This window comes from Pyxicephalus adspersus, chromosome 2 (genome assembly GCF_032062135.1).
Source record: "Pyxicephalus adspersus chromosome 2, UCB_Pads_2.0, whole genome shotgun sequence".
Classification (NCBI taxonomy): domain Eukaryota; kingdom Metazoa; phylum Chordata; class Amphibia; order Anura; family Pyxicephalidae; genus Pyxicephalus; species Pyxicephalus adspersus.
The window spans coordinates 52,371,193-52,398,117 of NC_092859.1; the positions used below are offsets into that span (position 1 = coordinate 52,371,193).

Here is a 26,925-nt window from a genome sequence, read left to right on the forward strand (position 1 = left end):
CTTTTAATTTTTCAGTACTCAATCCAGGGAAGATTCTACAAATGTATTTGAAGCAATCACCATTCTTGTTCAGAGCACTAAAAATTGCTTTATTACTCCCAACTGTATGTATAGTGGAGGGAGAATGATTTTTTCTTTGTCAACCAATGGCTCGTTAATGATGTCACCTCCTATAAACCGTTATTTTAACTGCCAGTCTAAGACAGTTCTTTTCTTTTAGCCTGGATGCTAAAAGTTCGGATGCTTGTGTTGACAGACTTAGGTCACATATTGAATCATTGAGCTCTTCTTGGGAGAACTGCTGGTTTGATGAAACACTTCCTTCATATTCACTTCAACTCCTGGATTACACTCCAAACCCTGTATATCCTCCATGTCCGATACAGGAATATAAGGGAGTGTACTGAACACTGGTATGGGAATATCAGCACCATGCGGCACAGGTCGTCTTGTTGATTCCTAATGAGGGTACCCCCACTTGTTTTTCTTGTAATGATTGAAACCTTTAACATTCACAGCACAAAAATAACAATCATTATGATGATTTTTGGGTTCTCATCATACCATAGGTACACCAAATTTCATACTTTTCAGTTTTCCATTTTTCCACTGACGTAGACACTCTACACAAGTTTTTCATACCATATGGGGAGCCCAATACTTATCTTGGTCCCCCAGTTTAATACCAAAATATGCAAGATATGCTTGTTTCACAAATTCTGTAATGTTTCTTCTCTGTTTTTGCTAAGAATATTCACCACAAATGTAGCAAAATACATTAGGGTAATTTAAACAACTTCTTCTTGAAGAACTCATGTTTATGAAAAAACAGAAAAGGTAGGAATAAAAAGAAGGCAAATGAAAGTTTCAATGAAAACAATGCTACATTTATTACATAAAATGCAAAACATCAGTGTAAATAAAGATTGATAATAATATGCTGTTAACATTTGTTGTTGGTAAAATCATCTATTCCGATTCCTGTATCACAAGAACTCGAGCCAATTCAATGAAACTAATGTGATTTTTGGATTCAGCATACCTGAAATACACTAAATTTATGGAAAAATGCTTGGCAAGTGAAATATTTTTTATTTTGAGCTGTGTTATTGTCTACCCACATAGAAACAGTCTAAAAATTAAATGCATTGTTCAAACTTGGGAATCTGATTGCATTCAGTAGAAAATTTAATTTGGATTCATATTGCAGGAGAATTCTATGCAAATACCCCCCTTTTGAGTTTGAAGATACTTCAAGGCAGGAAATGTAATACAATTCGCATTGAAATTATGTTTTGTGTCAACGTAACTTATGGGAGTGATTATTTTACTGCTTTTATTGGGAATATATATGTTCAAAAATATGCTTTTAAAAGCTTTTTTTTTACAACATATAAGCGTCCACATTGAAAGATGAACAGTTCTTTTGATATTTAAGTTTGAGCACTGAACCATTGGGTAAACATATTACCTGATTATTTTTAACCCAATTACATTGCTTACATTTTCCACATTTATTAAGGGATTGTGTAGGTTCTTCTGGATAGGGATTGTAATAACTTGAAATCAAGGAATCTTTAGGGGAAGTAGATTTCTAATAAATAATCTGTAGTTTGGTGTGTACATATGTACAAATGGTTGGATCTGCTGTTAAAATTCCCCAATGTTGAGATAATATTTTGTTGGCTTCTTGGCAATGTTTGTTAAACCGAGTGATTATATGGAGTGTCTGTTCGGTTGGAGGTTAGTTAGGTTTAAAAATAAAGTCATTTCTTTTGAGAGGTTTAACCTTCTGAGTATCAGGGTATTTGTCTTTCTTTTCTCAGTATGAGCATGTTAAAAAAGGCTGTCATAGACCAGTTAGGAGCACTACTGTTTATGTCTCCCATAAAGTTTTCTGCAGTAAAAATGTAAAACAACAAGCAAAACAAAAGACTGGCAAAATTCAAGAATGTATTTACTTATGCTTTTCTGTGCAAGTACTCAAAACAGAGATCTAGTTCTGAGGCTACCTACTAAGACCTTTATTAAAATTGTTGGAGAATAATTATCAGCCAGAAAGTGTTGAGATAATAGAATTTCTGGTCAGGACTGTGACTGCAACACTTTGTACATCATCATGGTGTCCTTTACATTGCTGGTAATTAAATGAAAAGAACAATTTTCTCCTCATGATGAGTGTAAAAATAAAGGCTAATATTGGTGTAAGAGAGTGAAAATTTTGTTGTCAACCTTTGTTTATTGCCTTTAACGTGTCCCTCATCATTTGACATGTAAAACCATGGGTAAACGATAAAGTGTAGCAGTGGAAGCAATACTAAATTATATCACTGCTATCAGTGACTAATACTCAAAGTTCCTTAAAATTAGATGGGTTGTGTTAGAATTCCACAATTATCAAGCCATGCCACAGATTATCAATTGGATTGAGTTGTGGAGTTTTACTAGGCTATTCCAAAACATTTAAATGATACGAATCTACATACAGTAAGTTACATAGGTTAAAAAAAGACCATCAATTTCAACAAGTAGGTAAATAAACATACTAGAAACCAGCATATTTCTGATAAAACCATATCTACAAAGTTGATACAGAGGAAGGCAAAAAACCCTTGTAAAATAGTTGCATTTACTCCAACAGGGGGAAAAATTCTTCCTGATCCTGTGAGGAGGTCTCTGGTGTAATTTTTTTACACTTTAATACTCAATTATATTCTGTGCTTCTGGAAAAGCATTCAGCTCTTTCTTAAAGCAATCTATGGAATGTGTTAAACTTACTCCCTGGCCAAGCCTATTCAACGGCACTGATTTAATAAAGTTCTCCAAGGCTGGAGAGAGTACACTTTCATCAGTGAAGCTGGGTGAACCAGCAAACCTGGAATGGATCTGGTCCAGGATTGAAAACATTTGCTAACAAATAGCCTGACTTTTAGGAAATCCATTACAGGTTTGCTGGTTACCTAGCTTCACTGATGAAAGTGTATTCTCTTCAGCCTTGGAGAACTTTAATAAATCAGGGCCAACATCTCACTGACCTTACTCTACCTTAAGCAGAGTTTAAACTTCTTCTCCTCTAGATGAAGAGTCTCTCCAGTTAATAATTGTGAGGCAAGTTCTCTGTATAGACCATTTATATAGGGTAGATTTTATATATAAATATATATACATACATATATATATATATATATATATATATATATATAATTTTTTTTTTTTTTTTGAGGGGGAATTTTTGTTTTCTAATTTGTTGTTGCTCCCACATATAACCCATAATTAGTATTAATGTACAAGTTTTAGGCTTAAATATTATACGTAATATATAAACAGATACACATTGTATTTAAACAGATAAGCATTAGATACTCTTAACAGTTTCCCCATCTAAAAAAAGTTAGCTTCTTCTCTAATTTTCAAAAATATCAATATGTTTTGTGTGGGATTGTGGGATTAGGACCAAATGCATTCGCTGCAGAGAGGTACTCTAGATTTTGAATTCAACTTCAGGGTGCTTTGCCCCCTTTTATTTTCAAAAAACTCTAAAACACATCAAAGTTTAGGATATTACTTTGCAGGGGGATCAATGTCATCACATAATGACATGAAAAAAAGTATATAAACACAAAATGTAGCTTTCTGGCTTTTTATGCTCTGCAGAGTTATTGGTCTTCCAGACTCAAGCAGTGTGGGACCTCACAGTTCACAGGCATCACACAGCCTCTTCACCTGACCCACCGGTCCTCAGGCTGCAACTCCCCCTATGTTAAAGGCACTCTCCTTTTTAGCATCAGCCAGGTGCTTTCCAGAAATCCTGATCCTGGAACCAGGATGGAGTGCCTGGCCCACCCATTCCTTTCAGGACACTTCGGGCCTGGATCCCAAATAATCTGCAGCACCAAATTTATTTACAACCTTAAGCTAAGTACACACTTCCAATTATTATCGTTGGTAAACAAACGATGAACGATCCTGCACGATATCTGCGAACGATCATATAGCACCGATCCTGTACATACAGATATATATTTATGTATATATATATATGTATATGTATGTATATATATATATATGTATATGTATGTATATATATATATATATATGAATATATATTTTTATATATATATATATATATATACATACACACACACTCGCATACACAATACAGCCTGTATCGATCAAACGTTTGTTCATCGCGCATGCTCAGAACATGCACGATCACTGAACGACCGTACACACGATAGATGGTCAACGATCGTCGTCCAATCCGATCCGCCGGTCCGGTCGTTCATTTCCAACGACTATCCTCGTTAGTCGGCGTCGTTGGTTACTTTTTTTACAAACGATTTTTGGCCAATTGGTCGTTCGTCGTTCGTTCGCCGTTCATTTCCAACGATAAAAGTTGGACGTGTGTACGCAGCTTTATCCAATCCCCCTTGTTGTTGAAATTGAACTACAGGATGCCAAATATACTCTGAATTTGCCATCAGAAGTTTCTTTGTTCTACAGTGTACAGAATTTATGATGGATATTATGTACACAAAATCATTTGAATAATATACTATCTTTTTATAAAATTATTGATACTTATCCAACCATTCAGTGCCCTTGTCGGCTCTTTGAGGTGAATTGTCAGTGAAAGAAACACACACGTTATGTCACCTAATAATAAAATTATAATACGGACAAAATCAACAAACCATTAGAAAAAACAATAAATCAAAATAAAACCGACAAAAGAAATATGCACTAAAACAAAGGCAAGTACACATTTCACAAATACAATCCCAATTAAAGACCCCTCCCCACTCGCACACACACACTATGCAATTGGATTAAAGTCTGAGATATTACCCAGCAGCAGCATAGCCTGTTGTGATTCTTTTCTTGTCTCCGTTCAACTGACTATCCTAATGTTCTCTGAGTCCTCCTTGATTTTTCTTTGTACAGAGGAGCTCACACTCTGACACTCTCCTGTCCCCCCCCCCCTTATTAACAATAATTAGAGCATTTTTTTTTGTTTCAATTTGCTTTATTAGGTTTTTTTTTATAATGAACAAACAAGCAACATAGTTACATGCATTATACACATGTGCATATATAAAGTGGGGGGGGGTAAGATATTCTTGGAAAAAAATTTAGCATGAAACACATAACAGGTGTAATAAACTAAAAACAATTGATGGTCCTCACATCGAGCCTATATTAAAATATAGGCTGTATGCATTATTGTCCTTGATTATGTCTTAATTTCTGTCAATTACATTATAGAAAATGTATTGTTGGCTCGTTGATGCAGTCACCAGAAAATAAAAAGTGCTAAATTAGTCGAACAGCTATTCAAGTGCTGATATAATCATAAATAATATAAATCCATGTGTTTTGTATTTTTATCTAACAATACCAGTGTGGGAAAACTAGAAAACAAATACACATACACGTAGCCCTATTGGTTTGGAGGGTGAAGGGGGGGAGGAATAAAAAGGTATTATTAGGGAAAGAGGGGAGAGGGATAGATATGAGCAGGATAAGACAAAATGGCCAATGGATGGTATAAAGGGAAGGGGTTTAAAGGAGGGAAATTTGCTTTCCCAATGCCAAGAAACCTCCACTCCACTCAGGATAGAAAGACTTGAAATTGGAGGGATTCTTTAAACCAATCCCACGTGTCCCACATCATTTTGTACTTTTCCATCTGATCATCATCTTCTGCAATCAACTGCTCCATGTCTTGGATTCTCTCCAATTCCGCAAACCAATCCTTAAAAAAGTGGCATAACAAACTCCGTTTGGCATGTTTGATAGAGTCTGGGATCAGGGATAGTAGTGCCACCTTGGTGTTCTTAGAGACATCAGACCCTGTGAATGTATTATACAGCTTCATGATTGTCTCCCTTAAACAAAAGATATCTGGGCATTCCCACCACAAATGAATCATAGAACCTCTATGAGATAAGCATTGCCAACATGTGTCAAGGAGAAGGGTATATAGGGTGCAAATCTATAGGGTATTGATATCACCCGGAAAGGATCTTGTAGTTTGTCTCCAGGGCTTGTGGTGGGAATAGAGAAGTCAAAGGACTCGGCCTATAGTATAGTTTCCCTGTTCATAAGAGTTTGTCCCTAAACTTAAAAAACAGAGGGTAGGAAGAGCGTATGTGCAGGCTGTCCACCCATGGCAGCGACCTTAGGTGCAGGGGGGAAGTGCATTCTCCAATACCAACCAACTCTTCCTGTTTCTGTTATGAAACCAGTCAACCATTAGTATTAGGGTAGATGCCCAGTAATAAGCAAAAAAATCAGAACTGGAAGATGTAGAGTGTACAGGTGAAGATATTCATTTTCAGTGTGGTATTTCTGGCGAACAAGGATAAGGGAAGGGAGTCATATCTATGTAGGTCTGAACCTAATGAACCAGATAGGAAAAAGCCTTGCCTGGTGCTGTTTTGTATTGGGAATGGTGCTAAAAGAGACCCATTTATTCTTACGCGAGCATGTCAGAACAAATATAGGGCTGTGATGCGAGAAATCATGATTGGCCCAAGGCCTATTTGTTTTAAGGCATAAGTCAAAGGCCTTTTCAGTGTCCACCAATAAAAGGCACATAGGTATGTTCAGGGATTTAGCTGCCCGTGTATGGAGGATTGTCTTGAGGGTGTTGTCCCTCACCTCTCTTCCATATGTAATATCCAGGCTGGTCAGAGTGGATCAAAGAAGACATATATGGTGAAATGCGATTTGCGATTAATTTAGAAAAAAATGGTGTTTTGCATCCCTGGATGGTGATCCTGGCAAACAGGTATCTGCCCTGAGGGTCTATAAGAGTGTCTATAAGTTGGAGTGGCAATGATTAATGAAAGGCTATAGAGACTCCTGGATAAGCCAGGGGAACTCGTGGAGGCAATTAAGGAAAACAAAGCAGATGGCAATGGATATATTCAGGAGAGTTCCAAGAGTAAGTATTCTTTGGGTCATTGGTGTCCCTGGAAAAATAAGGGCAGAGCTTCCACGGTCACAGGCTCAAGTAGTGATGAAATCATAAATAAAAAAAATAAAAAAAAGAACTCGCCTAAAATCTGTGACGGTATGATGGTATGAAATATGCCATGTTAAATATGTTGATATGGTGTTAAACACCCTAGACCAGGAACAAGGAACTAATCCGGGAAACAGTGGTGGTTGCACCATAGAACAGGAACAAGGAACTAATCCGATAAACAGAGGTGGTTGCGCCAAAGTGGTGGAAATTCACATAGCCTCAGTGATTCTCTGTACTGGAGGCAGTAGGTGAGTAGAGGATACCATAGAGCGATCAGACACAGTAGTAACAGGGGCGGATGTAGTGTGTTGTGGGTGAGAGGTTGATGCACTCAACGTCCCCTGTGCAGTAGGGACATCACCGTGGGCCAAACCTGAAGTGGAATGTTAGGAAGATTTAAATCTGAAAGAAGCTGTTGTAAATCTGAAGGCTCTCTGAGAATGTGGTTGTTCCCTTCTTGGCAGATAAAAGGATATCCCCAACGGTATGGAATGTTCTGCTCACGTAGAAGAGAGTGAAAAGGTTTAGGTATAGGTATAGGTCAGATAATAGTTGTAGTTGCATACCTGCATATTCAATGGATTATGCGTTCCGAGCCTTATGCATAATGTCCTCTTTGGTTCTATAAAAATGTATGAAGTTTCTTGGCCTCCGCGTCTCTGTATGACGTCTGTATGTATGGCGTTTCTCGCCCTCTGCAGGTCCCTGCTAAGTTGGCCAGGACTTCTATAAACTCTGTCAATTTCTATGTTCATGTCAGTTGGTATGTCCAGCAGTTTGGAGAAAATTAAAGAAGCGGCGTTGGCTCGTTCGGAGTTAGGTACTGTTTCCGGCAGCACCCGAATGCTGATGTTATTTCGTCTACTGCAATTTTTTTTGTCATTATGGAGTAAGAAAAGCGCATTATTTAGGCATCATGAGATGTTAAAGTTCTTTCTAGGGATACCAATAGGGAAAAAAGCTCTGTGTCTCCTGTTGCAGAGAACACTGCATTGCCTGGAACTCATTATTATAGCTGGCCTGCAAACGACCATGTTGCTATCCAAATTTATGGATAGCTCATATATCACTCATGGCTCATGCCGCAAGGCATCTACAAATTGAGAGCAGACTTTGCGGCCTGGTCCTCCAGTCCTCAGGCTACGGTCCTGGCTTCAAATTGAGGCCACATCTTTGCAGCCTGGTCGCGGGTACTACATCCACCCGTCAAGAAGAAGCCTGAAAACTTACCAGGCTCCTCAGCTCCTCCACTGGGTCTCTCTGCTGGGTACTGAAGCTGAGAAAAGAGGTGCACAAACAGTGCAAAGCTGCTGGAACTCCCAGGCAGCTGCAGGAGCTCTTAAGTTGTGCTGCTTAGTCCACCATTAANNNNCCTCCAAAGCAAGTTTTTTGGATGAGTGTTTCTCCCATAAAATATCACACTTTCATCGACAGGGTGGCATGCTTGCATGTTAATTTTTTCAGGTTGACACACCTTAAAGTGCTTCTGATTTTTGGAATGTGGAAGAATTCCTTTAGCCTTTAGCAGAAATGTTCGCTTAGATGTCTTATTCGCTTAGATATGAAGTTTGCCTGCTGTGTACCTTAACAAGGGCTATACAAACATCAAGTAGAAATCAAACAGTTGTGCACCAAAGTGCCATCCTACAGAAAAGTGTGCAATGCAAGGGACCACCACCAGAGATAAGCAAAATAAATTAATTCGATAAGCTAATCCTATTTTTACCCAGAGATCAATCTTAATTTACACTGATCTCATTTAGATTTTTAGAAGAGTTATTCACCACCCTATGATCTTAAAAAAGTAAAAAAAAAAAAAGTTTAGTTTTAGAAACAACACATTCTGGTACTTCAGGTACAGCATCTGAAATAAGCCTTAGGTACTCAGTTGCCTCCTTAATCAATACATATCTTTTTTTCTGCTTTTTGTTTTCTTTCTGCTCAAAGTCCCAATATATAGTGCCAGCTTTGCCCTGGTTTCTATTTTATTCACTCAGTAAATTGTCTACTAAACTCTGCCTGCTCACATCCCCTGTTCTTAACGTATAATTCTTCAGAAAAGGGTCTGCCCCTCAAAAGGAATCTGTACAATCCATGGGTTATAACCTATTCAGGGAGTTGTCAGGAAATAAAAATCTTAAACATTGCACATCAGACTGTCATCAGATATTTGATATGGTACAAATTCACACATTTGTCTACATTTGAGAAGGTTGAAAACCTTTTTTTAATATTCCAACATGTATTACTTGAGCCACTTTGTTTTTTTAGCATTCTAATTCTAATATTTTTTGTTTCTTTTTTTTGTAGAAGAACACTGCTTGGGAGACAAATCTTTTTTCTGTCGACTGGAAATTCTATCTCGCTATTGTTCAATGACTGGTTATAGCAGACTCTGCTGTAAGTCCTGTAATTCATCTGTACCAAAAAGTGACCAGACGTCTGGGAAAAATAATAGTATTGAGAATCTTGTTTCATCTGTTTCAACAACCCCAAATGGTCTTTCTACACTATCACCAACACCTAATTATAACGTAATTGTTCCAGCAATCAACTTAACTGGAAACCCCCAAGACAATAACAGAGTGGATGTACCATACAAAATCATTGCACATGAGAATGAAGTTCCTCGGCCAAATACCATTCCACAAAGAAAGACTTTTTATGAAAAGACTAAAAACCAAAGGATTCAACAGCTAATTGCAGAAAAATTACAAGAATCCAAGAAAAAGTTACATTAATTGAAAAGCTTATATATAGATCCCATTTCACATAGGACAACCATGAAGATATAAATGGCACGGATCTAAAATTTTTCCTAAAGACCATAACAGAGTCCAAAAGAGTACATCAGGAAATATTCCAAGTAAATCTACTGTGCACTCCAGAAATAAAGTAGTAGTCTCAGGTGTGTTTCCCTTACAGAGGACAAGAATCTCATCATTATTCAAAAAATGGATATTGTTAGAGATTACTTCAGGTGCTTTTCATTTTAATCAGAATCATTTTATAACAGTAACTAACTGGTGATGTTACATTTGATATTATCTTTTTCTGTTTGTAACAATGCACAATTAGAAACTTTTGCAATATAAAATTTTTTCATGCATAAATGATTTTATTGATTTCAAACTGCAAAGGATTTTTGGTTAGTTAATGAATTTCTCAAAACTAACTCCTAATATACTACAATTTTTACCAAATTATTATAAAAGACAGTTCTACTAATGGCTCCAGTGTTTGTGAGTACATGTGTGTGGATATGTGTCTTCTAAGCAGTTTTGTCAGTTGATCCCTAATGACTAAGTTAGAAAGATTGTTCCAAGATCCTTAAAGTTGGTTTAGAGAGTAAGGCCATGCAACACTTATGATATACCTGGCCATAGAAATCTTTCCGACTGGTCATCCATTCAGAGAAAACTTAAAGTACTAAAGTCAAAGTGCCCAAACAGTTGCTGAATAATCTGCTGTCCTGAGCCCCATAGGCAGTTGCAAAAGAAAAATATATTATTAACGTGTAATAATTCTTCTCAATTGAACTCAGATTAAATTGTTGCAAATTAAACTTACTATTGATCATCAAGAACCCACTGGGGACATGGGGCCCACCAGAACAAGTGAAATAAGGTACCCACTATAAAGCAGTGGCTGCTATGGCAAAACTTAGGCATGGCCAATTATGTTGGGCTATGGGTTAACAGGCATAATTTAACAGATGAACCTTATACTGAATATGAATTTCTATCTGTGTACATGTTACAAAGATTTCTCATGTTACAAATCACAGTACAAGTTCTGCAATTTAAAGAACATAATCATAGGCTCACTTTTGGCCTGTGAAGCAAGTGGCTCCAAAAAAGTAGGTGGGACACTAAAATAAGGTGGCAGAAAGGTCAGACAGTAGTGGATGGGAGTTAGTTGGGGGAGGGTTATCGATAAGTATAAGGCCTTTCCTATGTTACTCACAAACATTGGATTATGGAATACTAACTAATGAAAAACAAAAGGATTTAGCAAACAGTGCCGTTAAACACAGTAATGGTTTTGTTGAATCCTGGATTTGTTTCTTCACATGACTGGGCTGTCAATATTCCTGGTTAAACTCTCTTTCGTAAAGAGTCAAATGAAAAGGTGGTGATGTCTGTATGTGAGAGGTGATCTGATAGTGAATGTGAAAGAAAAAAAATTGTTGATAGAGCATGTGATGAGGTTGAGACATTATGGGTTGAGTTGAATATAGGAATGCATAATACACAGTTAATTATTGGAGTCTGCTATAGGCCTCCAAGTGCAGGAGGAAATAGAGAATCAATGACTAGCTTAGATAGTAAGGGCTGCAAAGGCAGGAACAGTTGTAGTAATGGGGAATTTTTCACTACCCTGACATTGACTGAAGTAATGGCGTTACAGGTAAATTTAATGCAAGTTTATAGAAGCTTCAATGAGAAATGATACTCTGCTGGACCTAGTTTTTTCTAACAATGCAGAGCTTATATCCCAAGTGCATATAAAAAATAATCTAGGTAGCAGTGACCATATTAAGATTTCATTTATTGTAAGTGGTAAACAGTAAGCAAAAACAGGATAATTAAAATATGACTCACAGCTAATGTTCAAAAAGCCATATAGAATAAGAAAAGGCTATTCCAAAAATTCAAATATGAAGGATCACCATCATTTAAAAACTATAAAGAATATAAAAAAATATTTAAAAAGGAAACAAAATGTCCAAAACTTTAAGATGAAAGGCAGATTGCAAAAGAAAGTAAGGCAAACCACAAAAATGTTTTAAATATATTAAAAGCATAAAGATTAGATCGGAGCATGTAGGCCTCAAGACACCTCGATGTCTCGAGGTTGGTAACTGTGGATAAGGAAAAGGCATGTCACTGCCTTTAACAAGCCACAATGGCTCAAAATTGATATGATTGAGAACATTAAGATAGTAAAAACACCAGGACCTGATGGATTATATCCACATGTCCTCAAAGAGCTGCGCTCAGTTATTTCACAGCCAGTGTTTCTAATTTTTAGCGGCTCTAATCACTGCCATGGTACCAACAAATTTGTGGTTCCAAAAAGGTAGCAAAGCCATTACTAAGTAATTACAGACTGGTAAATTTGCCATTTGTAGTTGGAAAGGTCCTAGAGAGTTTGATAAAGAACCACATATAGGAATTTCTGCTAGAAAATAATATTATAAGTGTTAGTTAGTTTGTATTTAAGAAAGACCAAAGTTCAAGCAAATTTACTATCTTTTTATGAAAAAGTAGGTAAACAGGTAGACAGTGGATTAGCAGTTGATATAGTGTATACCAAAGAAGGTTATTATGCAAATTATAGGTTTTTAAAAATCAATTGGTAAATGGATAGAGAACTGGCTTACCGACCGCATACAGAGAGTAGTGATTAATGATTCATACTCTGAATGGTCTAAAGTTATTAGTGATGTACCCCAGGGCTCAGTGTTGTTATCGCTTATCATTTTTATAAAGGATAAAGAGTTTGGGATTAAAAATACCATTTCTGTGTTTGCAGATGACACCAAACTGTGTAATGGAAATAAGTCCATACAGGATGCCTATATTCTTCAAGCAGTTTTGGATGTATTATTTGATTGGCCAGTCAAGTGTCAAATGACATTTAACCTCCAGGGCGGTTCATTTCTGTCTGGATTTATATGTTTAAAAGCGGTACATTGCTTTTCATGAAAATTTGTTTTAAAGTATAATATATTAGTATGAGTATATTAAAGTTTGAAACAATAAGTCATGAAATAATAAATTTAATAATAAACTTTGACATGATTTTGTGTTTCAAACTTTATTATACTCATACTATTATATTATACTGTAAAATACATTTTCATGAAAGACAAAGAAAGGGGTTACCGCTTTCAGCAGGTTTTTTTTTTTTACCCCGAGTCACACTGAGGCTTACGGCTGGGGAGGTTAATATTGATAAATGTAAAGTTATGCACTTGGGGGGCTAACAACATGCATGCTTCATACTGTCTAGGGAGAATACATTTGGAGTCAGAAATGTAAAAGGATCTGGGAGTTCTGGTAGGTCATAGATCTAATAGCATGGAATGTCAAGCTGCACTTTCTAAAGCTATTAAAGTACCTTCTTATTAAAAGAGAAATAGACTGCAGAGACTGCAGAGATCAAGACATAATCCTGCCCCTGTACAAAGGATCGGTCAGACCTCACCTGGAATATGCAGTCCAGTTTTGGACACCAGTTTACAAAAAAGGATTTTGTGGAATCGGAGAGAGTGCAGGGAAGGGCAACTAAACTAACAAAAAGAATGGAGGAACTCAGCTATGATCAGAGAAGCACTGAACTGAATCAATTCTCCATTGAGAAGAGACGTTTAGGGGGGATATGTACCCTGTACAAATATATAAACGGTTCATTTATCTTTCTGATTATTTACTTCAAGATCATTACAAGAGGGCACTCTTTGCGTCTGGAAGAAAAGAAGTTTAAGCTCCAGATAAGGAAGGGATTCTTTACTGTATGGTCTGAAAATGTTGAATAGGCTTTCTCAGGAAGTAGTTTAAGCAAGTACTATAGATTGCTTTAAGAAAAAGCTAGATGCTTTTCTAGAAGTACATAATTTAACTGGGTAATAAAGCTTTAAAGTAAAGATAAAGGAAGGATTTTTTTCCCCCTGTTGGAGCAAATTGTACCAGGGTTTTTTTTGCCTTCCTCTGGATCAACTATGTCTATGGAGTTTTTACCTGGGATATATTTATATTTCTATGGGTTGAACTTGATTGACATATCTTTTTTCAACCTGACTGACTATGTAACTATTTCCCAAGCTCACTGGCTGTGGTGAGACAGGCCAAACAGCAGGTGTACCATACCAAATAAACTAATATATTATTTCATTAAAAGTTGAAGCTTTAAGAAATTGTGACCATAAAAATGAAAAACTCCTGATTAGGAGAATGAAAGGTCATAACTAATACCAACAAAGTATTTTGACGCACATGCATTCCCCTATTTAGGATCTTTTGGTTTACCTATTTAAGATTTTCCAATGCTTAACTTTTAGCTGCATTCCATTTATGTAGTTTATTCCATTTATATCCATTTATTTCATATTCCTTTTAAGGCCAGATAAAAGAGGTGGTGGGTGACCTTTCAAGAACATTGAAAATTTTGGCATTTTGATTGTATAATCAACTAACTTCTTTGCACTTCAAGTGGGATGGCATTTGTCTTTTTGTTTTCTAACTTTTAGAATATGCTGTCTGTAAGCGGCCATAAATGGCTTACAAAAGACTGGTGAAAAATAACCATTCTGTTGCACTTGTTTTGTACACAAACTCCAGACCACTATCACTATTTTTGAGGCTACCTTTAGGAAGGAATTTGATAAACACTTATAAGCCAGCAAATGTTGAGACAATAAAAAACGTGGTTAGGACTATTGCACAAAATATATTTGTGACCAGAATTTTGTTTCTTAACACGTTCTATTAAATTGCTAGCTAGTTCTATCATCAATTTAAGCAGGTGTAATCATAAAGCCCAGTTTGGTTTTTGAATTTAAATTTGTTAAATACAGAAAATAGGTTTATTTTTGGAAAAATTCTCTACTCACAAAAAATGGAAAAATGAAAAAAAGAACATTCCTCTGATTCTTAAGGTAAAAATATGATGGAGGTACAATATCAACTATATTAATAACAATAAGCTGTTAAATATAAATACTTTCTAACAATACTGGTCAAACAACAATATAGTATGCACTTACAATATACACACTGGAGATTCCTAAAATAATGTACACACTAGAGATTCCTAAACACCTATTAACAATATTACCCAGCAAATATCTTATGTGGCCCCCAATGGCAAGTTTCCAAGCAAGGCAGGAGGCCATGACATTCACAATAAAAAAAAAACTAGATAGATTATATTTTGGCTAAAACCTATAATGGTTCTTTTAATGTCAACAGTCTCAATAAAAATACTGCAACTTTTTTCCAATATTACAAAATGAAATTATATTACATTTAAAAGATGAATTAATAGCAGTCACTTTGTTCATTCTCTAAAACACTGCCTTGCTAGCTATTATAAGTAGAAATTCTTATGCTCTGAATTCCAACACATTTGACCCTAAACCCTGAGCTGTGAGGGGCCACAGACCTTGGCTAAATGACCTTGGCATTGTGCAACCCCAATATGTCAGACTGGCATCTTAAATGAGGGTTACCCTTGGTGTTAGAAACCGCAGAAGTTACCCCTTTTGATTTGTGACTAAAATGCACTCAAGAGCTGACTGTATCACTGAGCCCACTTTACCATAGAAAAAGTGGAGACCATAGTTTCAAAAATTGTGAAGCACTGATCAACCACCAAACGGGAGAACCTTAGGGCTGGTTGCATGCTCACCATATGTTCTCTTCTGCAAGAGAAATTGGGCCTGATTTATTAAAGCTCCCCAATGCTGAAGAGGCTACGCTTTCATGAAGCTGGGTGATCCAGCAAGCCTGGTATGGATCTGGTCCATGTTTGAAAACATTTGCTAACAAATAGCAAATGCCTTTTAGGACATTCGTTCCAGGTTTGCTCGATCAATCAGCTTAACTGATGAAAGCATATCCTTTCCAGCCTTGAGGAGCTTTTACAATTTTTTATTCCCCCACTGTATTTATTTTTGTTTCCAGATAGATCAAAGACTTTTCTCAAAACTTTTATCATAATATCTTTTGATGCCAACAAGTCTTTTTGGGAATGACCTTGCAGATTGTCAAGTTAATAATTAATTCTAACCTTAGTTTAAGGAAAAAAGGCTACAAGCAAAAGATAAACCTTTAAAAAACCTTTGACCTTTGAGGGGTGTACAAAATAAAGGGTACTGCCACAAACTGAAAATGAATACCTGCTACTCCAAAATGAAAACTTTTTTTATACTCTTCTCGAGATTGGGATGTGAAAATATCTAGAGTCTTTCAGATCTATAGAAAGAAGCCAGTCTCCTGGTAGAATGGTCTGAGATATTACCCATCTTAAAGCATTCCTTTATAATAAAAATAATGAGATGCTTTAGATCCATTACTGGCCACCAATCCCCAGTCCACTTTTGAACCATAAAGTGAGGGGAATAGACTCCCTTTAATATCTAATCTTTCAGTACTTGTATAATTGCCCCAATGAATTAAAAATTGCAATGGGAATAAAAAGACTGGGTGCCTTTTGAAAACCCAAGAGTGCACCACCAAAATCGTCTTAATGACCCATGGCATTTTGATATGTTACACCCAGACCCAACTGAACAGTGCCAATTTCTCCCAACTTTGCGGGTCTGGGTGGGTGTCCTATCAAAAACATTTAGAGGGACCAGATCCTACTGTCCCACAAGATTTTGCATGCCTTGAAGATGAACCCTCCAGTTCTAGTGATAAGACCTGCCTGGACTCTCTAAACTGATCTGTTGGAGGAGCCCTGTACTAAAATTTATTTTGCTTTGCTAATTTTCTATTTTTCAGAAACACTGATAGCAGTCTAGTTTGTCCTCAAACAAATACTGTCCTTGAAAAGGCATCTAACACCAGGCTTAGATGATGTATCCACCATCCAATGTCTCTTTTATGTAAGGAAAAAAATTCTGTTTGTTTTATTTTGTGCAACAGACTTTTTTTTTTTTTAAAAAGGGTGCTGCACCGCCCCCTAATTCTAAATCACCTAGGCGATCAAGAATGAATAGGAGTGCAGGATACCTACGTGACGCATCCCAAGAGATTCTTGGGTGCTCCTTCTGCACATGCCCGAGCATCTCAGGCATGCTAGTGAGATCAGCAAGTTTTTTTTACCCATCTACATCACCCGATCTCGCGTCTGTGTCAAATGACGTCGTAAGAAGAGCCCAAAGACAGATGCCGGGAGGACGCGGAACCAGATGGAAGAGACCTCCGGATCTGTCAACTGCTCTGTGGGATTGAAGCTAAGTTCATTGTTTTTGTTTTGGGTGAGGTTTGAGTTAACAGCATCCTCCAAAAGGCAGGGTTACATTTTTTGACAGTTAAACCACCACCACATATACTGTTGATGGTATATGCAGACGTTTGGTTTTCTCCCTCACCAGAAGATACAGTTAACTGATTGTATTTTGTATATATATTTTCTTTCTACTGTTGCCCATTCTTCCAGTATCTATTCTCTACTCTCTTCCAAGAAAGGAAAAGAAACAGATGACTTTCTAAAGCAGTTAAAGAATCTTCCTTTTCACTAACTTGATCTTACCACTGAAGTGCTTTTTTGATGGCTTTGATACAGGGCTGAACCAATGAAAATGCAAAGACTTCCAACTCATCTGGTTCCTGCGGATCCTGCGGAATTTTTTGACCCATCCCAACCACTTCCTGCTAGCCAGTACTTGGTTAAGTAATAGGTTTAGTCACCTGCCACAATCAGTAGAAATCGATTGGCACAAAATTTCCATTAAAGGCATTTACAAAGCTCCGACTGGTTTTCCCTTGCTGCGTTGTATAGACATGATTCACAAAATTATTCTTCAGGAAGAGCTGCACTGGGACCCGTCTAAGCCCAACATACATCCCCTTTATTGAGATAGCTCAAGACGGGTGGAGATGGTGGTGATGATTTTGCAGTGCTGCTGACTTGACTAGACAGAGAACGGTACACTATCACTAAGTATACCCCCTAGTGTTCTAGCTCCCTGACAGACCAGCAGAGAGGGTTTCCTGAAACATTTACATACCCCACTTAGGGACTTAACCAGGGTAAACTGCCATGGATTTACCAGAGCTTAGAAGGAGGAAGAACAACAACTCCTATGTCAAGTTGGAGGTAAGAAAAAGAACTGGTGCCTGAACAGTGGGGGGTGGGAAGGTCAGATTCTGATCTATACCGTGATTTGAGCAGGAATTAGCCACATGTTGTTTAGCTAGTAGTGTGACAACAGAAGTCCTGGGGGCAATGTGCTTGGAAGGCGCGACTAGCCTATCGCGGCTGAGCAGGGGCTTGCTATTGGTAGAGTGTGCAGGGTTAGGTTTAAGGACTAGCGTCTGGTGAGTGCTAGACCAGGGCTGTACAGTAAATGTGAATAATTTGGCCATATTTTTGTTGTTATTATTTTACCTAGAAACAAAATGCATGGAAGGCAAAGGTATGGTGGTATAAGTGTTTGAAAAAAGTTTGAATACCAGTTCAGAATATTGAAAAATAGAGAGTGTACAAATATTACTCTACAACCAAGAAATTGATCTAATGGAATTTGGAACAATGGAATATTTTAAAAGGTGTTTTCTTTTTTCACATCGTGCTTGATCATAACATGACCAGATTTTATATTCTGCAACTAGTAGACTCACAACATAAAATATAGAGTTTTAATAGATAACCCAGTCAAGTCATAAATAGTTGTGTCTGGAAGCAGCCATTCGGATACTGTTTTAGTTGTTGATTTGTGTAGGGGACATAAGCTATTCACATGTATGTGTATAGGTATATCTTAAAAAATCTCCATCAATTATCCTCACTTTGGTACATTCATTGTTGCTTCTCTAGACTATAGGCAGGCATCCCTTCAACCGAATGGTTTGCTGTCTCCTTGGTGCCAGGGTTCGGCAGGTGGTGGATCAAGTGGACAAATTACTGGGAGGGGCTGGGCAGGACCTAGCTGTCTTGGTCCATGTTGGAACCAACGACAAGATATATGGAAGATGAAGGATCCTTAAAAAACAGTTTTAAGTGTAAGCTGAATCTCTGAATGCTGTAAGTAAAAATAGTGTAACTTGCTAACCCAAAAAGCTGCTATAAACCTTGTGATTTCTGAGACATTCCTGTCTGAAGTGGCAGCAAGTGACATAAAAGAAGCAGAAGCATAACTGCGGTTGTCAAAGATAACAGTGCGTGCTTCCGTCTAAGCACGTGGTGGCAGTCTACCTGTGATGGTGTGTTTGGCAAGGGCTAACGGAGTGGTTAACCTTGCCCTGTGACAGCCCCTCTTCAACCTGCTGGTGTGTGGACTGTTGCTGAGCATGCTGGAAAGTCAATGCACAGGGGTGCGGGCTGCGGGGGCGTTCATCACAGGCTCCAGGACCGAAAGGCAGTGGCTTTTAGCATCTGGCTTTCTCTGTGCTGACAGATATGCTACTCCAAGCTTAGAAACATCAATAAATAGATGCCACTATATATATATAGAAATTGTTTTTCTTTTTTTAATAGCAGAATCTAGGGTTTTGTTTCTCTTGCTTCATCACCAGCACAAGTTCCAGAATTGTCTTTATTTAACTTTGGACAAGGATTTTTTGGTTCAACTTGTTTAGGTTCAAGTATCACCCCTATCAGCCCTCACAACCACTATGTTGTTGGAACATCTTGGAATTGGAAGATGATTTTTTTGACTACTGTTATCTTGACAAGAGAATTTAAGTGTTATGCACCGTCTGGGAAAAAAGCCATATTGCACCTATTTTCCTGACAAATGTAAATGGATCCATCACTGGGTGCCTTGTTTGAGATGTTTTCTGTGTATCACTCCAACTGGGAGGCAATTCTTTAGCAATGAGAATTCCTCAGCAATGAGAAATGGAACATGAGGAAATTTCTCTCAATTTACCTACAGAGAAAACAGGGGTTTAAAGTTGCCAAATATTCTATGTATCCTCCCTAAACATTCTGTATATGAAACACAGCAATATCTCTGACAGATTTTGCATCCTTCGCAGGAAGTCAATAAACATTTGACTGACATAAGTATGGTATATGCATATTTATCTGTTATATGAAAATAGAATAAATTGGGATCATAACTGCATAAATTTAAAGTAAAGTTTAAAGTGATATTTACCACATATAAATGTAAATATTTTAAATAATTATTTATAAATGCATTGTGATTAACAGGTAAAAATCCTTTTTACTAACAGGCTTTCAAAAGTGAAACTTCAAAAAATTTTTATTTTTAGGTCAATGTTTACTAGTGATTCAAATCGAATCTTACTGAAGTGGAATTGATGTGTCTATATAGGAGACTAACCTGTTAGGTATAGGTTTCCATATGGATGAAAACGTCCATACCTAAGTAAATGATGAAAAAGGCAAGCAGCTCAGCATTCCCAATGGTATCAGACTGCATCAAATACTCCTCCTTTCTGCCCAAGCTAGTCTACTTGTAATGCCTTGCCAACAATGCAACCCAGCTTAGACTGACCCAAGGCTAGTCAACTTCCAGTAATATTTTAGGATTCCTTTATTTAACCCCTTCTTGTTTATGTCAGTCTCCTGTTGGATTGACCTTGAGTGTGCACGGATGCAATATTTACTGACTCCGAAAAATTGCTAACATGTATTATCATTCCAGAACCTCCACAATGATGACTGAAGACTTTGCCTCTAAAACCTTAGATCTGTTCACTTTATTCCCATTAGTATCGTAGTTATGCCAGTGCTAACTGTACTGTCATCAGTAATGTGTAAAAATTGTACAAGGTAAGTAGAGCACATAAGTGCTCCAACTGACACCAGTGATATGGCATCAATTTTATCCAAATGATTTTACAAATTAAATAACAATATTTGATTTTATCCCACTGGCACCAATGATTTGAAATTTATTTAAATCCTCTTACACCTGCAGTCATGATTAAAAGTACTTATCTGCAATGCATGGAGTGTAGTCAGACTCTTTAAACGACAAACAACTCATTAATTCTTTCTGAGCAGGTGGGCTTTCTCTCTCTCTCTCTCTTTTCTTTTCGTTTTTTGTTTTTTATGGAATGTTTGCTGAAACCAGTATGGTGATAAGTGAATGCATGATTTATTCGCCGCAACAACAGTTAATTGGCAAATCAAAGAAAATGTGTAACTACTGTTAAAGAGAAAATAAATTATAAAGTGCAACTAACAACCTTAGGTGAAAGTCCACACCTTATCAAAAACTTTTTTCTTCATTCTTCAAAATGTAAGTCTTTTAAACAAAAGAAGCAAAGGGACGACTGAATACTAAACCATACCTATACATTGGATCTAAAAAGCTTTTATTGTCATCTCTGCTTATCTTGGTAAGAAAATACATTTAACAATCTGTTATAAGATATAAAAAAAACATAGATAACAGTCAGGAAGCTAGAACTATGGATGGCTGACAGAATATAATAATGTGCTATGATCATTTTTACCACTGAGGTTCTAATATATATTACTCCGATCTCTGTAATTGATCTTCATTTCAAGGCAGCAAATTTAAGAACCAGCACAGCAGTGTGGGGAGCCAAGCAGATGGCAAGATGCCTTTAAAATACACAAAAGGCTGCCTATTTAAAACAGCATTATTAGATTTATCAGCTCTATTTTTTATATAACATCTATATAAAGGGTATTCCCTTGGATGAGCTATCAATGGTTAAAAAAAACAAATATTAGACAGTAATGTTATGTCAATATGTTATGTTTTACATCAGGCTTTTGTTTAGTGACTTGAAATGGTATTTCCTTCAGTCTGAATGAAGGTATAATAATCTTGTTTTGTGTTGTAAGGTGTATTTTTTGCAGGAAATTCTGTGTATTGCTACTATGAAATAAAGGCATACATAGCCAATTATATATTCCAATGAAGTCACAATAATACAATACTTTGAAGCTCATAAACTGTCACATTTCTATGGTGAGAAATCAAAAGATTTTGAGCTCAAAGGTAAAACATGTAGGCATACTTATAGTGCTTATCTCTAAATATCAACTTCATTATATAAATTGTGAAGGTTCACAAGACCTTGAGTATTCATTTCACAACTGACAGGTCACATAATTGTTCTTTGGTAATGGCATCTAAATATAAAAAAATAAACTGTGGTTGTGGTATATTTATAGTGTACAATTTTAGTAATTCATTCTAGTTACCAGGGTTCCTCCAGATGTTGCTAGGGGTACCTAAAGCATTGAGCAGTTGGTGACTCTCAGGTCAGTTTTTAACAATACCAATCTTTTTGGTATCTGTAAACCAGTCTATAAAATTAGTTTTTTTCTGGCTCTCCTCTTGACAGCACACAGCTGAATTTTCTCCATCCCCATAGAACCATTTCCCCTAAACTATAAAAGTAACTTCCCTCTTCCCTGCAGGTGTTCTTTTTTGTCCTCACTCCAGATTTTTGGTTTTACTGGTTTGTACATACAATATGGCATATTGGACAGGTGTTTCTACAAAGTTTTTTGTTTCTCTATATTATATACCTGCCTGTTTACCATCCTATGGCATTTTGTGGTAAAATCTTTGTAAGTAATGTTCAATAACTAGCAAACATTGGCTCATGACTCTTTCACAGGGAAGTGGGCTTTTTCCCTGCCTCATGTTTTAAAACCAATAACACCGATCTGTTTTAAAACCAATAACACCGATCTCGAGAGTCCTCTTGAAAATAAGGAAGGACTCAAAAAAGCAATAGAAATTCTTCCCCAATGGCCAAAATGGTAAAGTTGTTAACTTTAATAATGATGGGTCCTTTTTTTATTCTTTCTAGCCAGAACAAAGCTTTCCAGGGCAGGTCATGAATCCTATCCCTGACCACTTGGGACCGAAAAGCAGTGGCTTTTAGCATCTGGCTTTTTAGTGTGCTGGCAGATATGCTACTTCAAGCTTAGAAACATCACTAAATATATGTCACAATATATAGAAAAAAGTTTTTTATACTAATAGCAGAATCTAGGGTTTTCTTTCTTTTAATCCATCACCAGCACAAAATCCAGAATTTTCTTCATTCAGCTTTGGACAAGAACTTTGGGTTCAACTTGTTAAGGTTCAAGTATCACCCCTATCAGACTCACAAACACTAAGTTGGTAGAACATCTTGAAATTGAAAACATTTTTGACTATAGTTACAAGAGAGGTTTCAGTGTTATGTACCCACTTGGCAAAAATCCATATTGCACCTATCTTCCTGAAAATGTAAATGCATCCATCACTGGATGTCTCGTTTAAGGTGTTTTTTGTGTATCACTCCAAGGTAATTGGAAGGCAATTCTTCAGCATTGAGACCATTATTTTCTCAAGGATATTGTGAACATGAGGAAATTTCTCTCCATTTACCTATAGTGAAAAAAGGGTTTTATAGTTGCCTGATATTCTTGTCATCCTCCCTAACAGTTCTGTATATGGAACACACAGTCTGACAGGATTTGCATCCTGGAATTTAAACTTTAAAAAACGTTTAAACTTGTGAGGGTTTGGTTCCTTCAAAGGAAGTCAAGATACGTTTGACTGACATATGTATGGTATATTCATATGTACTTGTAACATGAAAATATAATAAATTGGGAATATAACTGCATATATGCTTAATGTAATATTTACCACAGATAAATGAAAATAAGTAGTGTTAAATGATTGTAACTGATAATCACAATACATTTATATATAATTATTTAAAAACAGGTACATTTGTCCATACTAACAGGCTTTCAAAAGTGAAACTTCAAATAATTTTTTATATTAGGTCAATGTTTATTAGTGACATTTAAGCAGTGTTCCAATCTAATGCTATTAAAGTGGAATTGATGTGTCTATATGGGAGACTAACCTGTTGGGTATAAGTTTTCATATGGATGAAAAAGTCCATACCTGAATTGTCACTAGAGCCCAGACAAAATAGAGACTTGAATGCGTGCCATAGCTCCCCCATCTTAAAAATGTTAAAAATGACAGGAAATGAATCTTATGTGCCACATGTGATGCTACAAAGATGACATACAAACAGAAAGCAGCTGAAAGTTTGTGAGCATGTATGAATAACAACCAAAACAGGTGGCAGCTTGGTAACATTTGGGATGTAAATAATGCCTAAAGAATCCCACTCACTTGAAATCTTGCTCCTACTGAATGGTAAATGATGAAAAAGTCAAGCAGCTTAACATTCCTTTTAGTATCAGACTGCATCAAATACTCCTCCTTTACCCCCAAGCTAGTCCACTTGTAATGCCTTGCCAACACTGCAACCCAGGTTAGATTGAGCCAAGGCTAGTCAACTTCCAGTAATATTTTATGACTCCTTTATTTACCCCTTCTTGTTTATGTCAGTCTTCTGTTGGATTGACCTCGAGTGTGCACGGATGCAATATTTACTGCAGGCACCATGACTTTAGTTGCAATGACACTGTCCACAAATTAGTTTTCCATAATGTCCAGCTACTTTGCTACTTGTCTTTTATGGGATCCATTTAGGAATGTCATTAGTGTCATGCCTGGATCGTGCTTGCCATAGTGCTCCTGATAGTTCAGAAACATTGCTAACATGTATTTGGTAAAACAGCAAACTTTTTCTTGTGTTTTTAATATACTATATACCTATTATATGAAACAGTGACACCAATCCTTACAGTCATTCCAGCACTTCCACAATGATGGCTGTAAGAATTTGCCCCTAAAACCTTAGATTTGTTCACTCTTTTGCCATTAGTATTGCAGTTTTGCCAGCACTAACTGTAGATTGAATAATATCCATCCTGACAGTTACATCATAGTCCCTGTCATCAGTAATGTGTAAGAATGAAACAAAGTAAGTAGAGCAAATAAGTGCCCCAACTGACACCAGTGATATGGCATCGATATTATCCGAATGACAATACCAATTGGTAACAATAATTCATTTTATCCCACTGGCACCAATGATTTAAATTTTTTTAAATCCCCTAACACCTGCAGTCATGAGTAAAAGTACCTTTTTTTAAATTATATATTGTATATTGGAACATAATAAAAAAAATATTGCCCTAAGCAGGTCTTAAAATTAGAAAAATACCTTGATTGAAAAAAAAACAAAAAAATTGGGTGGCTTAACCATTGTCAAGGACTTTCCAACTTTTCTTTTGTACAGTCTACAGATAAGAGCAAGAGGCTCTATAATAGATCAATGGACTGTATTAGTTTACAGTATGCAATCACCACACCAGTCTTATAAAATGGCATAAATGGAACGGTCTTACCAATTCCAGACAACCTCCTTTGTGATAATGGCACAAGGTCAGGATGATGTGGAGGAAGTAGTTCCATCTTCCTAGGCTCCTTCTTCCTACATGTTTTAAAGATACTCCAAGGATATTATTTGGTGCACACTGACTCTGGCAATTCACCTTTATCTGATGGTCAATGAAGATGACACATCCTTATTTTACTGGTTATTCATGACAACTACTTTCTCATTCCGCTGTTTTGCAACTCAGGACTCCAGGCTTTCAGACAATCAGCATCTGGCTTGTGCTTGTAGTTCTTGGCACTGATTCAGTTGCCTGAACCCGATATTGTAGATTCTGGTCTGGTTTGTGCTGGTTGCCCCTAGCAATAGCATCTTTATTAAACTGCTTCAGCAACACAAAAGCACAGGAAACTCCTTTGACTGAAGAGTCAACTCTGGAAGGCATAGTCATTCCACCAGTCTATTCCTCCACTGGTGGTACATACCCATGTCTTTTAGCACTACTGGCTGCAAATACACTGACTTGGAGGGGTTTTCTCAGGTCAGGGCTGCAGCTTTCCACTCTGTAGTTTACCTCCATTTGGGAAAATTTCTTTCCTCACATGTACTTTTTTCAATTGGCAATCTTCCTTTGAGGAAGACTTTCTCTGTCAACTCTGCAATAAATGGAGTGTAGTCAGACTCTTTAAACGACAGACAGCTCATTAACCCTTTCCGAGAAGGTGGGCTTCCTCTCTCTCTCTTTCTCTCTCTACATACTCCGGGCCTGAAGATTCCCCACAATTATGCACAGCCCTTTTGCTAAATATATTTGTCTTACGTGTATTTCAGAATGAGTTTCTGGTGCTATGATAAAAAAAAAATCTGCCATTACACAAAACTTGGTTTGAATACAGTGATAGAACTGCAATGATTTGTTATCTTTTATTTATATTTTTTAAGGAATGTTTGTTGAAACCAGTTCAGTGATAAGTGAATGCGTGATTTATTCCCCACAACAACAGTTAATTGGCAAATCAATGAAAATGTGTAACTACTGTTAAAGAGAAAACAAATATTAAAGTGCAACTAACAATCTTAGGTGAAAGTCCACACCTTATCTAAAACTTTTTCCTTCTATTCTGCAAAATGTAAGTCTTTTACTCAAAAAAAAAGCAAATGGAAGACTGAAAACTAAACCATACCTATACATTGGATCTTAGAAGCTTTTACTGTCATCTCTGCTTATCTTGGTGAGAAAATTAATTTATTATTCTGTTGTAAGATGGAAAAAAAACACATAGATAACAGTCAGGAATCTAGAACTATGGATGGCTGACAGAATATAATAATGTGCTATGATCATTTTTACCACTGAGGTACTAATATATATTACACTGCTCTCTGTAGTTGATCGTCATTTCAAGGCAGCAAGTTTTCAAGTGGCTTGCTGGCAGTTAATAAATGGTAAATAACTGACACATTGATAATATTACATGTTCAAATTTTGATTTGGTATGAATTGGGCTATATTCAGACTGGCAATGAGGTTACGCTGCAGTTAACACTTACTCATGCCCCTGAACCTCTTCCTTAGATGAGAGGCTAAATGTAGCTTCCCACCTATGACATTTCAGATTAAATTAACAGTGGGTGGTTCAGTAGTTTTAAGAACCTTTAAGAACCAGCGCAGCAGTGTGGGGAGCCAAGCAGATGGCAAGATGCTAGCCACCAGGAACCTCATGGAGCTGCCTTTAAAATTCACAAAAGGCTGCCTATTTAAAACAGCATTATTGGATTTATCCGCACTAGTTTTCTTTTTATATAACATCTATATAAAGGGTATTCCCTTGGATAAGCTATCAGTGGTAAAAGAAAACTTCCATCAAGTTCAGTTAAGGCCCATCCCTAAATTATAAATGTCAAAAAAGCACAACATCCCAATGAAGTCATTTAGGA

The 26,925-nt window shown here is 36.8% G+C and overlaps 2 protein-coding genes across 6 annotated transcripts in view; both read left to right on the forward strand.

The window, feature by feature from the left end:
• LOC140323580 (A disintegrin and metalloproteinase with thrombospondin motifs 2-like) overlaps window positions 1-10,146 on the forward strand; it is a 355,904-nt gene extending 345,758 nt beyond the window's left edge. For all 3 annotated transcript variants that reach the window (XM_072400782.1, XM_072400783.1, XM_072400780.1), the window contains one exon: window positions 9,344-10,146. In XM_072400782.1, the coding sequence (XP_072256883.1) occupies window positions 9,344-9,774 (431 nt within the window). In that variant the 3' untranslated portion in view covers window positions 9,775-10,146. The remainder of the gene's footprint in view (window positions 1-9,343) is intronic.
• A 10,818-nt stretch (window positions 10,147-20,964) lies between these two features.
• The window catches only part of SLC23A1 (solute carrier family 23 member 1), a 144,219-nt gene continuing 138,258 nt past the window's right edge, over window positions 20,965-26,925 (forward strand). The window contains exon 1 of one of the 3 annotated variants that reach the window (XM_072400786.1): window positions 20,965-21,084. The gene's annotated coding sequence lies outside the window, so the exon portion shown is untranslated. Of the gene's footprint in view, window positions 21,085-26,201; window positions 26,220-26,925 lie in introns of those variants that run through there. The other 2 variants (XM_072400785.1, XM_072400787.1) reach the window with 2 other exon arrangements.